This window comes from Pan paniscus, chromosome 10 (assembly GCF_029289425.2).
Source record: "Pan paniscus chromosome 10, NHGRI_mPanPan1-v2.0_pri, whole genome shotgun sequence".
NCBI lineage: Eukaryota > Metazoa > Chordata > Mammalia > Primates > Hominidae > Pan > Pan paniscus.
Window position 1 is genome coordinate 119,457,357 of NC_073259.2, and position 13,126 is coordinate 119,470,482.

Genomic DNA, 13,126 nt, shown 5'->3' on the forward strand with positions numbered 1-13,126 from the left:
TTGTCATCAAGATGGTTTTTCTCTGTCTCTGGGCTTTGCTCTACTATGAGTGTGTTCACTCCCAGGCAAGACAGCCCTCAGAAATTCCAAGCTCATGTCCTCTGGAGTGCAGTGACACGATTTCGGCTCACTGCAACCTCTGTCTCCCAGGTTCAAGCGATTCTGCTGACTCAGCCTCCCGAGTAGCTGGGATTACAGGCGTGCCACCACGCCCAGCTAATTTTTGTACTTTTGAGTAGAAATGGGGTTTCACCATGTTGGCCAGGCTGGTCTCGAACTCCTGACCTCAAGTGATCCGCCTGCCTTGACCTCCCAAAGTGCTAAGATTACAGGCATTGAGCCACCGTGCCCAGCCCAAATGAGGTATTTTCTTATCCGACTGTGCTGTTAAAGACTGGAATTGAGGCTCATTGGCCCTGCCCACCCTTGAACCAGTCACTGGGGCATGGGAGGGAGGGTTAGCCCCAGAGAACATCTTGAACTCCGACTGGATGGAAAATCAGGTGCTTCTACCAGCACAAGGGGAAGTCAGGCAGCCACAGCCCATGTCCACTTCGACTTCGGCCTCACGGTGAGTGGCTTCCAGCAGGGAAACGCAGGATCAGCTGTGCTCCCCACCCTCCAGCCCCACCCTCCGCTTTCTACTTCTGCTTCTAACAGTGTTGCCAAATACTCCCCTCTCTCCTCTCCTCCTTTCTATGGCCCTGTGGCCCCAGTTGCCTCAGAGACATGAAGTGACTTCCCCCAAGGTCACACAGCAGGTCTACGTGGCAGAGCCCTGAGGCGCACCCAGGCAGCTGGCCCCAGTGTCCTGCTCTTGACCCAAGAATAAACTCAAGCCCACCCCTGTCTGAGTTCTGAAAGGAAGTGACTCAGGTGCCTGAGGCTCTGAAGATAATCCCTTTCCATCTGGGTGACTGATGGTCTGGTCTGATAGGCCTGAGAACCCCACAGAGGGCAGAGGAAAGTGCAGCTCCTTGCACCTTGCACCCTGCTTGCTGGCTTGGGGCACTCTCCTGGCTCGGGGCCCTTCCGGCCATGACCTCAACTCCTGCCTCCCCCTCTGGCACCCTCTTTTCATATATGTGTGTGTGTATATATATATATATATATGGAGAGAGAGAGAGAGAGAGAGAGAGATGGGGGTTTCATCATGTCGCCCAGGCTAGTCTCAAACTCGTGAGTTCAAGCGATCTGCCCGCCTTGGCCTCCCAAAGTGCTGGGACTACAGACGTGAGCCACCACACCCAGTGCCCTCTGACACCTTCTGCCCCTCTCTGAGCATCTTGACATCTTACACCCCAGAGAGGCCCTGCTTGCTGCCTCCTCCAGTGCAGAGGGCACAGGTGGACAAGCTCCAGGGGCGGGCACCCCCATGCCTTTCTGCAGCCTCAGGCCCTGCCCAAGTCCCCTTGGGCTGGCAAGGGGCTCAGGAGGCCTCAAGTTGGTGATCTAGAACCAGGAAGCCACCCTGGCCGATTTGCAGGCGAGAAGTGGCCCGTACATATGTCACCTCCTCTGTGGGAGCAGCCCCAGCCTCTGCCAGGTTCTGGGGGTGTGGTGGGAGAAGAACTTCCCAGCCTCTGCCGCACATCTGCATGTTGGGGTCAAGATCACCTGGGCAGCAGGATGGGAGATGGAGGATGGGGGTGGGGTGGGGGGATAGGGCTGAAGGAATAGAGAGGGCAGGGTGCATCCTAACACCTTTTTCCACATTAAAAAATTTAAGGTGAAAGTCACATAACAAAATGAATTAATTAATTTTAGTTAATGAATTAACTAAATTTATTCATTTACTTAGAGACAGAATCTTGCTGTGTCACCCAGGCTGGAGTGCAGGGGCAGGATCACCGCTCACTGCAGCCTCAAACTCCTGGACTCAAGTGATCCTCCCACCACAGCGCCTCCTGAGTAGCTGAGACTACAGGCGCATTCTACCTTGCCCGAATATTATTATTATTATTATTATTATTATTATTTTATTATTTTGTAGAGATATGAGTCTCACTATGTTGCTTAGGCTGGTCTCTTAACTCCAGGGCTCAAGCAGTCCTCCCACCTTGGCGTCCCCAAATGCTGGAATTACAGGTTTGAGCTACCGCACCCGGCCTCATGAAGTAACTAAATTTAGTACATTCACAATGTTGTGCCACCATCACTTATCTCAGTCTAGATCCAGAACGTTTCATCACCCCTAAAGGAAACCCCATACTCATTAGAAGTTACTTCCTGCCCCGTCCGGGAGGCGAGGGGTGCCTCTGCCCGGCCGCCCCTACTGGGAAGTGAGGAGCCCCTCTGCCCGGCCAGCCGCCCCGTCCGGGAGGGAGGTGGGGGGATCAGCCCCCCGCCTGGCCAGCCGCCCCGTCCGGGAGGGAGGTGGGGGGATCAGCCCCCTGCCCGGCCAGCCGCCCTGTCCAGGAGGTGGGGGGGGCGCCTCTGCCCGGCCGCCCCTACTGGGAAGTGAGGAGCCCCTCTGCCCGGCCAGCCGCTCTGTCTGGGAGGGAGGTGGGGGGGTCAGCCCCCAGCCCGGCCAGCCGCCCCGTCCGGGAGGGAGGTGGGGGGGTTAGCCCCCCGCCTGGCCAGCCGCCCCATCCGGGAGGTGAGGGGCGCCTCTGCCTGGCCGCCCCTTCTGGGAAGTGAGGAGCCCCTCTGCCTGGCCAGCCGCCCCGTCCGGGAGGGAGGTGGGGGGGGTCAGCCCCCCGCCCGGCCAGCCGCCCCGTCCGGGAGGGAGGTGGGGGGGTCAGCCCCCCGCCCGGCCAGCCGCCCCGTCCGGGAGGGAGGTGGGGGGTCAGCCCCCCGCCCGGCCAGCCGCCCCGTCCGGGAGGGAGGTGGGGGGGTCAGCCCCCCGCCCGGCCAGCCGCCCCGTCCGGGAGGGAGGTGGGGGGGTCAGCCCCCCGCCCGGCCAGCCGCCCCGTCCGGGAGGGAGGTGGGGGGGTCAGCCCCCCGCCCGGCCAGCCGCCCCGTCCGGGAGGGAGGTGGGGGGTCAGCCCCCCGCCCGGCCAGCCGCCCCGTCCGGGAGGGAGGTGGGGGGGTCAGCCCCCCGCCCGGCCAGCCGCCCCGTCCGGGAGGGAGGTGGGGGGATCAGCCCCCCGCCCGGCCAGCCGCCCTGTCCGGGAGGTGAGGGGCGCCTCTGCCCGGCCGCCCCTACAGGGAAGTGAGGAGCCCCTCTGCCCGGCCAGCCGCCCCCTCCGGGAGGGAGGTGGGGGGGTCAGCCCCCCGCCGGGCCAGCCGCCCCGTCGGGGAAGTGAGGGGCACCTCTGCCCGGCCGCCCCTACTGGGAAGTGAGGAGCCCCTCTGCCCGGCCAGCCGCCCTGTCCGGGAGGGAGGTGGGGGGTCAGCCCCCCGCCCGGCCAGCCGCCCCGTCCGGGAGGGAGGTGGGGGGGGTCAGCCCCCCGCCCGGCCAGCCGCCCCGTCCGGGAGGTGAGGGGCGCCTCTGCCCGGCCGCCCCTACAGGGAAGTGAGGAGCCCCTCTGCCCGGCCAGCCGCCCCCTCCGGGAGGGAGGTGGGGGGGTCAGCCCCCCGCCGGGCCAGCCGCCCCGTCGGGGAAGTGAGGGGCACCTCTGCCCGGCCGCCCCTACTGGGAAGTGAGGAGCCCCTCTGCCCGGCCAGCCGCCCTGTCCGGGAGGGAGGTGGGGGGTCAGCCCCCCGCCCGGCCAGCCGCCCCGTCCGGGAGGGAGGTGGGGGGGGTCAGCCCCCCGCCCGGCCAGCCGCCCCGTCCGGGAGGTGAGGGGCGCTTCTGCCCGGCCGCCCCTACTGGGAAGTGAGGAGCTCCTCTGCCCGGCCACCACCCCATCTGGGAGGTGTACTCAACAGCTCATTGAGAACGGGCCATGAAGACAATGGCGGTTTTGTGGAATAGAAAGGGGGGAAAGGTGGGGAAAAGATTGAGAAATCGGATGGTTGCTGTGTCTGTGTAGAAAGAGGTAGACATGGGAGACTTTTCATTTTGTTCTGTACTAAGAAAAATTCTTCTGCCTTGGGATCCTGTTGATCTGTGACCTTACCCCCAACCCTGTGCTCTCTGAAACATGTGCTGTATCCACTCAGGGTTGAATGGATTAAGGGCGGTGCAAGATGTGCTTTGTTAAACAGATGCTTGAAGGCAGCATGTTCGTTAAGAGTCATCACCACTCCTTAATCTCAAGTACCCAGGGACACAAACACTGCGGAAGGCCGCAGGGTCCTCTGCCTAGGAAAACCAGAGAACTTTGTTCACTTGTTTATCTGCTGACCTTCCCTCCACTATTGTCCTGTGACCCTGCCAAATCCCCCTCTGCGAGAAACACCCAAGAATGATCAATAAAAAAGAAAAAAAAAAAAAAAAAAAGAAGTTACTTCCTATTCCCGCTGCCCATAGCCCATGGCAACCACTGGTCTACTTTCTGTCTCTAGGGGTTTACCTATTCTATATACTTTACATAAGCAGAATCACACAATATTTGTCCTTTTATGACTGGCTTATTTCACTTAGCATGATGCTTCAAAGTTTCATCCACATTGTAGCATATATCAATGCTTCGGTCCTTTTTATGGCTGTGTAATATTCCATTGTATAGATAGCATTGTCTTGATTCATTCATCCCCTGGTGGGCACATGAGTTGTTTCTATCTTTTGTCTATTGTGAATGGCACTGTTATGAACATTCATGTACAAGTATCTGTCTGAGTGCCTGTTTTCAATTCTTTTGCCTCTGTACTTTAGCTAACATTTTTGTTTGTTTAGAGATGGGGGTCTCACTATGTTGCCCAGCTTGGCCTCCAACTCCTGAGCTCAAGTGATCCTCCCACTTCAGCCTCCCAAAGTGCAGGGATTACAGGCATGAGCCATCTCACCTGGCTTTAGCTAACATTTTGATGCTTTTTTTTTTTTTTTGAGATGGAGTCTCGCTGTGCTGCCCAAGCTGGAGTGCAATGGCATGATCTCAGCTCACTGCAACTTCCACCTCCCGGGTTTAAACGATTCTCCTGCCTCAGCCTCCCAAGTAGCTGGGATTACAGGCATGCACCACTACGCCTGGTTAATTTTTGTATTTTTAGTAGAGACAGAGTTTTGCCATGTTGCCCAGGCTGGTCTCGAACTCCTGACCTCAGGTGATCCACCCACCTTGGCCTCCCCAAGTTCTGGGATTACAGGCGTGAGCCACTGCACCTGGCCTTGATGCTTCTTTTAATGTAGATTAAATGAGGCGGGTAGGATTAAGCTGTTCTTAGTAATCCACTCCTCATTGTAAAAGAAAGACCTGAGAACAGGTTTAGCTAGTAATAGTCAGCATTATTTGTTTATTTATTTATATATTTTGAGACAGTCTCACGCTATCACCCAGGCTGGAGTAGTGGCACTATCTCGGCTCACTACAACCTGTCCCTCCCAGGTTCAAGCAATTCTCCTGTCTCAGCCTTCCAAGTAGCTGGGATTACAGGCATGCACCACCGCGCCAGGCTAATTTTTGTATTTTTAGTAGAGACAGGGTTTCACCCTGTTGGCCAGGCTGCTCTCGAACTCCTGGTCTCAAGCAGTCCTCCCACCTCGGCCTCCCAAAGTGGTGGGATTACAGGCGTGAGCCACCACGCCCCACTGGTGTCCTCATTCTTTGTTCCCATTTTACAGATGCGGAAACTGAAGCTCAGAGAGCCCAAGTCATTTGCCCAAGGTGACCCAGCACTGAAGGGAGAAGCTAGCCATTAAGCTGTCCCCAAACCCGTGTACTCAACGTTGATGGCTACTCGATGGTGGCTGAGAGGCATCCAACCTGGAGCCTGGGAAGCTTCCAGGAAGGCTTGGGGGGAATCCAAGAGGAAGGTTCTTTGCGGGAGAAAGAGTCAGGCAGGGGAGTTTAGGAGGCCGCTTCCCAGCCCTCGATCGCCCCACAGCCACCAGGGGGCGCCAGAGCCCCGCGCAAAGCGGCTGCCACCAAGTGGCTGCCACCGCGCGTTACCACCCTCAGGGCCTGATGCCTGGGACTGCGGCCAAGTCCCGGCCCCAGGAGCTCGCGTGCCCCACGTTGATCCTGGGTCAGGGGTGGGGACGGCTGGGGTAACTGGGTTGTACGTCCTCTGCGGAGCTATTAGGGACTCTAATTACCGGGATTGGAAGTGAATAATTATCTACTGGGCCTCAGGCCACTGAGTCACTTCCCCCAGAAACCAGATTCCCCAGGCTAGCGGAAGAGGGGGCGGCTCGCAGGCTGAGGTTGGGGCGGGGGAAGGTGGAAGCGGGGGCCTGGGGTTGGGGTGCGCGGCCGCCGCTGTTTTTGGTCAAGATCAGAACTGGGGAGCCTGGGTGTAAATCGCTGCTGGGCCACTTACCAGCCACTTGAATTGGGGAAGTCACTTCACCTTTCGTGCCTCAGTTTCCTTTCTGTCAAATGGGGGAAAACAACATTCTCTCCTTACAGTTGTTGGGCAAAGTAAATTGTAATCTACCTAAACTAAGCCCTCAGAGTAGTCCCTGGCACATAATCCTCTAATAATTCATTAATCACTCAGAATTGTTAATTAGGCCGGGCGAGGTGCCTCACGTTTATAATCCCAGCACTTTGGGAGGCGGGTGGATCACTTGAGGTCAGGAGTTTGAGAGGAGCCTGGGCAACATGGGGAAACCCCATCTCTACTAAAAATACAAAAAATTAGCCAACCGTGGTGGCTCATGCCTGTAATCCCAGCTACTTGGGAGGCTGAGGCACGAGAATCGTTTGAACCCGGGAGGCAGAGGTTGCAGTGAGCCAAGATCGAGTCATTGCACTCCAGCCTTGGTGACAGAGCAAGACTCCCTCCCCCAACCCAAAAAAAAAAAAAAGGACAAAAAAGAACATTAATTAATCATTAATGATTGGGCCGGGTGTGGTGGCTCATGCCTATAATCCCAGCACTTTGGGAGGCCGAGGCAGGCAGATCATGAGGTCAGGAGTTCGAGACCAGCCTGACCAACATAGAGAAACCCCGTCTCTACTAAAAATACAAAAATTAGCTGGGCGTAGTGGTGCATACCTGTAATCCCAGCTACTCAGGAGGCTGAGGCAGGAGAATCGCTTGAACCCAGGAGGTGGAGGTTGCAGTGAGCCGAGATCGAGACATTGCACTCCAGCCTGGGTGACAGAGTGAAACTCCATCTAAAAAAAAAAAAAAATCATTAACCATTAATTCAGAATCATTAATTCTGTTATTATTACCATTTTTTATCACTTGGGCTCAGTAAGTGATTAAGAGGTAGGGCACTACAGTGAGGCCAGTCTTTAGTCCACACCAGCTGCTTCATTGCCATTCGTGTGACATGGACATGTCACTTCACTGCCCTGTGCCTCAGTTCCTTCATCTGACAAATGGGAAAATGAATAGCAAACCGTTCATTTGGGGTGGAAGAGATAAGGCCTGTGATGTTCTCAGTGTGGCGCACGCTTCCATAAATGGAGTCCAGATTGTAAATACTGTTCATGCTTTTCTTAGGGAAGGACTTGTGGCAATTTTAGCTTCTAAGGCACTGGGAGGACAGAAAACAGAACTGAATCCAAGGGAAGGAAGCACAGGGAGAGATGACATCAGGCACTTGAGCTCAGCAGATCAGACCCTGAGCCCAGGAATCGGCCTTGGGAGTTCTGCCCCCCCCAGGCAAAAAGGGAAGAACCCAGTAATGTAATTATTTTCTGGCCTGGGATAGATGTGTATTGACCAAGGGGGACCATTTCCTGAGCCCTCTTCGTCTCTGTTGGACCCTAATGGGTGGGAAAAGGGTTGGTTGGACCTCACCCCCCGAAGGTTTCTTGAGCTCTGTGTTAATTATTGATTGCTGGGTAACAAATTACTCCTGCATTTACTGGCTTAAAACAGCAAACCTTTATTATCTCATATGGTTTTAGGAATTCACATGCAATCTGACTTAGCTTGTAGTTCAGGGTCTCTCACTCCTGAGATGGTAGTCCGAAACATGGGCTGGTGGCACGCACATGCAGTTGCAGCTATTTGAGAGGCCGAGACAGGAGGATTGTTTGAGCCTAGAAGTTCAAGGCTATAGATCGTGCTATATGATCATGCCTGTGAATAGCCATTGCACTCCAGTCTGAGCAATGAAACAAGACCCCGTCTTTTAAATAAACAAACAAACAAAAATGGGTTAGGACTGTTCTCATCTGGGGTCCAACTGGGGCTGGATGATTCACTTCCAGGATGGTTGGAAGTGATGGTTTCAGTCCTGGCTGTTGCCAGGAGGTCTCTGTTCCTTGTTGGCTAGTGGCAGGAAGCCTCAGTTCCTCTTCACACGGGCCTCCATAAAGCTACTTGGGTGTCCTTAAGACACGGTGGCTGGCTTCTCCCAGAGTGGACGGCTCAAGAGAGTACAAGGAGAAGCCTAAATGCTTCTTATGACTCAGTCTCAGAAGTCACACAGCGTCACTTCCACTTTAGTCTCTGTTAGAAATGACTCATTAAGGCCAGGTATGGGGGCTCACGCCTGTAATCCCAGCACTTTGGGAGGCCAAGGCGAGCGGATCACGAGGTCAGGAGATCAAGACCATCCTGGCTAACACAGTGAAACCCTGTTTCTACTAAAAATACAAAAAATTAGCTGGGCGTGGTGGCTCGTGCCTATAGTCCCAGCTACTCAGGAGGCGGAGGTTGCAGTGAGCCAAGATCGCACCACTGCAGTCCAGCCTGGGTGACAGAGCAAGACTCTGTCAGAAAGAAAGAAAGAAGGAAAGGAAGGAAGGAAGGAAGGAAGGAAGGAAGGAAGGAAGGAAGGAAGGAAGGAAGGAAGGAAGGGGAAGGGAAGGGAAGGGAAGGAAGGAAGGAAAGGAAGGAAGGAAGGAAGGAAGGAAGGAAGGAAGGAAGGAAGGAAGGAAGGAAGGAAAGGAAGGAAGGAAGGAAGGAAAGGAAGGAAGGAAGGAAGGAAAGGAAGGAAGGAAGGAAGGAAGGAAGGAAGGAAGGAAGGAAGGAGTCATTAAGTCCAGCCCACACTCAAGGGCAGGGGAATCAGGTTCCACCTTTTCAAGGGAGGTATGTCAAAGAAGTGTGGACTGTTTTTAAGCCACGAGGAGCACCTGTTATGTGCCAAGAACTGTGCTCACAAGAGTGAGCAAGACACACAAATGCCTGGCCGAGTGGAGCTGACCTGCTCCTGGGGGTGGGGGAAAGAGACTGCCAATAAACAGATGAATTAATGATTGTGGTATCAGTCAGGGGGCCACAAGGGTGAGGAAGAAAAAACATGCAGAGGCAAGTCAGGCACGGTGGCTCCTGTAATCCTAGCACTTCGGGAGGCCAAAGTGGGAGGATTGCTTGAGCCCAGGAGTTTGAGACCAGCCTGGACAACATAGAGAGACCCTGTTTCTACAAAAAATAGAAACAATTAGCCAGGCATGGTGGGGTGCACCTGTAGTCCCAGCTCCTTGAGAGGCTGAGGCAGCAGGATCGCTTGAGCCCAGGAGTTCAAGGTTGCAGTGAGCCATGATTGTACAACTGCACTCCAGCCTGGGTGATGGAGTGAGACCCTGTCTCTAAGAAAAAGAAAGAAAAAAAGCAGGAGCAGAAGAGAGATGGAGATGGTCAGCAATGGGGGCAGGGCTGGTTTAGGTTTGGTGGGCAGTCAGACATCTCCTGGGGGTGAAGAAAGCAAGGGTAGACAGCTGGGCGCGGTGGCTCACGACTATAATCCCAGCACTTTGGGAAGCCAAGGCGGGAAGATTGCCTGAGGTCAGCTATTCAAGGCCAGCCTGGCCAACATGGTGAAACCCCATCTCTACTAAAACTACAAAAAATTAGCTGGGCATGGTGGCTTTCACTTGTAATTCCAGCTTCTCAGGAGGCTGAGGCAGAAGAATCACTTGAACCCAGGAGGTGGCAGAGGCTGCAGTGAGCCAGGATTGAGCCATTGCACTCCAGCCTGGGCAACAGAGTGAGACTCCGTCTCAAACAAAACAAAAAAAAACATCTGGTGGAAGAGCATTCTGGGCACAGGGAACAGCCAGTGCTAAGGCCTTGAAGTGGGAGCATGAAGGTGAGTTTGAGGAACAGCCAGGAGGAGCCCAGTGTGCTGCAGTGTCCTTTGATAACGCTCAGCACTCTGTGCATTCACTGAAGGCCACTAGGGACAAAGTGTCCTACACAATGTCATTTCCCTTCACCCAACTACTATCATGCCCATTTGACAAGCCAGAGATACTGAGGCTCAGAAAGTGGGAGCCTGTTGCTGGTGGCAAGAAGGGACCTTTGGAGGTTGCACAGCAGTGCCGTGATGGAAACTCGGGCATGGGAAACACCAGCAGTAGCCATTGCCCAGCTGGGGGCCAGGCCAGGCCAGGTCCCCGGGCCTCCTCCTCGCCTGTGGCCCAGGCCTGCAGAAGCACATTTTACAAATGCAGACAGCAAGGCCTCCACTCTGGCTGGGTGACCCTGGGCAAGATCTTTGCTCTCAAACCTCAATGTCTGCATCTATAAAAGGGGTGTGAAGCTCTGTTGTTTACAGGACTGGTCTTTGTGGCCACTCCTCTTCACAACCCTCGAGGGACATGGGACTCTCACACCCAATCATAGATTATAATCACATTCTTTTTTTTTTTTTGAGACGAAGTCTCACTCTTGTCACCAGGCTGGAGTGCAATGGTGCAATCTCGGCTCACTGCAACCTCCGCCTCCCAGGTTCAAGCAATTATCCCTGCGTCAGCCTCCCAAGTAGCTGGGATTACAGGCACCCACCAGCACGCCCAGTTAATTTTTGTATTTTTAGTAGAGACAGGGTTTCACCATGTTGACAAGGCTGGTCTCAAACTCCCGACCTCAGGTGATCCACCTGCTGCAGCCTCCCAAAGTGCTGGGATTACTGGCATGAGCCACCGAGCCTGCACTATATTCAACATTCTTTATCAGTCGTTGCTATGTGGAAGTACCTCCCCCACTCCTAAGCCCTCAATGTGAGTTTTCTCATCAAATTCCCCCTCAACCCAATGGGGTCAGTCCTGTCACTGTCCCCATTTTCCAGATGAGGAAACTGAGGCCCAGAGAATCTATGTGACTGCACAGCTAAGAGATACAGAACAGAGAACTCTTTTTTTTTTTTTGGAGACGGAGTCTCACTCTGTTGTTGCCAGGCTGGAGCACAGTTGCGTGATCTCAGCTCACTGTAACCTCCCCTTCCTGGGTTTAAGCGATTCTCCTGCCTCAGCCTCCCGAGTAGCTGGGACTACAGGCACCCGCCACCACACCCGGCTAATTTTTGTATTTTTAGTAGAGATGGGGTTTCACCATATTGGCCTGGCTGGTCTTGAACTCCTGACTTTGTGATCCACCACCTCAGTCTCCCAAAGTGCTGGGATTACAGGCCTAAGCCACCGCGCCTGGCCCACTTTTTGAATTTTTATGAGTACATAGTAGGTGTATATATTTATGGAGTATGTGAGGTATTTTGATACAGGCATGCAATGTGTAATTATCACATCAGGGTAAATGAGGTATCCATCACCTCAAGCACTTATCATGTATTTGTGTTTGTACTAGTTAACTTTTGTTGTTATTAAAATTATTATTAATACGAATTGCTAATATGAATATTAATAGCATTGATCATTGTTAATTTATTGCTGTTGACTCGTGTTGTAATCGTTATCTTTTTAATTTTTTTTTTTTTTTTTGAGATGGATTTTCACTCTCGTTGCCCAGGCTGGAGTGCAATGGTACGATCTCGGCTCACCGCAACCTCCACCTCCCGGGTTCAAACAATTCTCCTGCCTCAGCCTCCTGAGTAGCTGGGATTACAGGCATGCGGCACCACACCTGGCTAATTTTGTATTTTTAGTAGAGACGGGGTTTCTCCATCTTGGTCAGGCTGGTCTCGAACTCCCGACCTTGGGTGATCCGCCTGCCTCGGCCTCCCAAAGTGCTGGGATTACAGGCATGAGCCACCGCGCGTGGCCTGTAATTGTTATTAATCCTGTGAGTCTCCGGCTTTCTGGAACTTGGCCAGCAGGAGGTGTTGGTGTTTTTCACAGCAAAAAGGAAGGGCGGTTGGACCTGCTCCCCTAAGACGGCCTGGCTTGTTTCCGGGAGCTACGGATCAGTCATGGGAATTTGAATAACCCTTTCTCTCCTTAGGTCCCAGTGACCTGCCGAGTGGGAAGAGCCGTGGCTGGCCGGCCTCCCAGTGGCGACGACGACCTCGCTGTGTTCGTGGCAGCGGCACTCTCAAATCTGGGCACGGTGATGGGAAGGTTATTTGTTGGAATCCCTTTGCCTTTCCAAGGGAAAATAAACACAAAAAGTGAGAAGTCTTGGGGTCTCAGCGAGCGCCAAAACAAAAAACTGGACTCTGGTGGGGATGTGGGCAAGAAGCGACTAAGCGAGGAAGGAAACCAGTTTGGGCCTCCGAGAAATCTGGCAGGCGAGAAGGTTTGAACCGTGATTAAAAAGGGGAAGAACCACAACTCCCAATTTAAGTCAGCAGAGCTGCTGTCTGGGCAGTGAGAGGGAAAGTGCTTGTGGCTGGCAGATTTCAGCAGCCATTTGGCATTGGCTGGGTACCGGGCTGCTCTGTGGGTGCTGCCTGGCAGCTGCATGGCTACAGACAAGTAACTGTTCTCTCTTGGCCGCAGTGTCCCCAGGTATAAGAAAGTGATCAAATAATATGGGATGATCCATTCAGACTTTTTTTTTTTTTTTTGGAGACAGAGCCTACCTCTGTCTCCCAGGCTCGAGTGCAGTGATGCAATCTTGGCTCACTGCAGTCTCCACCTCCCAGGTTCAAGCGATTCTCCTGCCTCTGCCTCCCCAGTAGCTGGGACTACAGGCGCGTGCAACCATGCCTGGCTAATTTTTGTATTTTTAGTAGAGACAGGGTTTCACCCTGTTGACCAGGCTGGTCTCAAACTCCTGACCTCAGGTGATCCGCTGGCCTCAGCCTCCCAAAGTGCTGAGATTGCAGGTGTGAGCCACTACACCCGGCCTCGTTTAGACTTCATTGACATTCCCCCACCCCACCCCTCTTCCCACATCCTCAGATGCCGTGTGAACAGCTTGAATCCCACACTCCCCAGGTCCTTCTCCTCACAACCTCCATGGCACCCTACTGCCCTCAAAATAATTCCCAAAGTCCCCACCAAGACCTTCAAGACACCATGTGATGGGCCCACCTTTGAAACATCATCTC

The 13,126-nt window shown here is 54.0% G+C and overlaps 1 protein-coding gene across 1 annotated transcript; it reads left to right on the top strand.

Annotated features, from left to right (window-relative positions):
• Window positions 1-445: 445 nt before the first annotated feature.
• On the top strand, window positions 446-12,943 carry LOC134728462 (uncharacterized). The gene is made up of 2 exons (XM_063593243.1): window positions 446-571; window positions 12,076-12,943. Exons 1-2 carry the CDS (start codon window positions 446-448, stop codon window positions 12,373-12,375), a joined length of 426 nt encoding a protein of 141 aa, XP_063449313.1. The 3' UTR covers window positions 12,376-12,943.
• Window positions 12,944-13,126: the final 183 nt, after the last annotated feature.

Bases quoted from the DNA above. Each gene is read 5' to 3' on its own strand.
- LOC134728462 (XM_063593243.1), top strand. From the start codon at position 446: ATGGGAGGGAGGGTTAGCCCCAGAGAACATCTTGAACTCCGACTGGAT. The intron at 572-12,075 runs GTGAGTGGCTTC...TTCTCTCCTTAG, and splicing joins ACTTCGACTTCGGCCTCACG to GTCCCAGTGACCTGCCGAGT.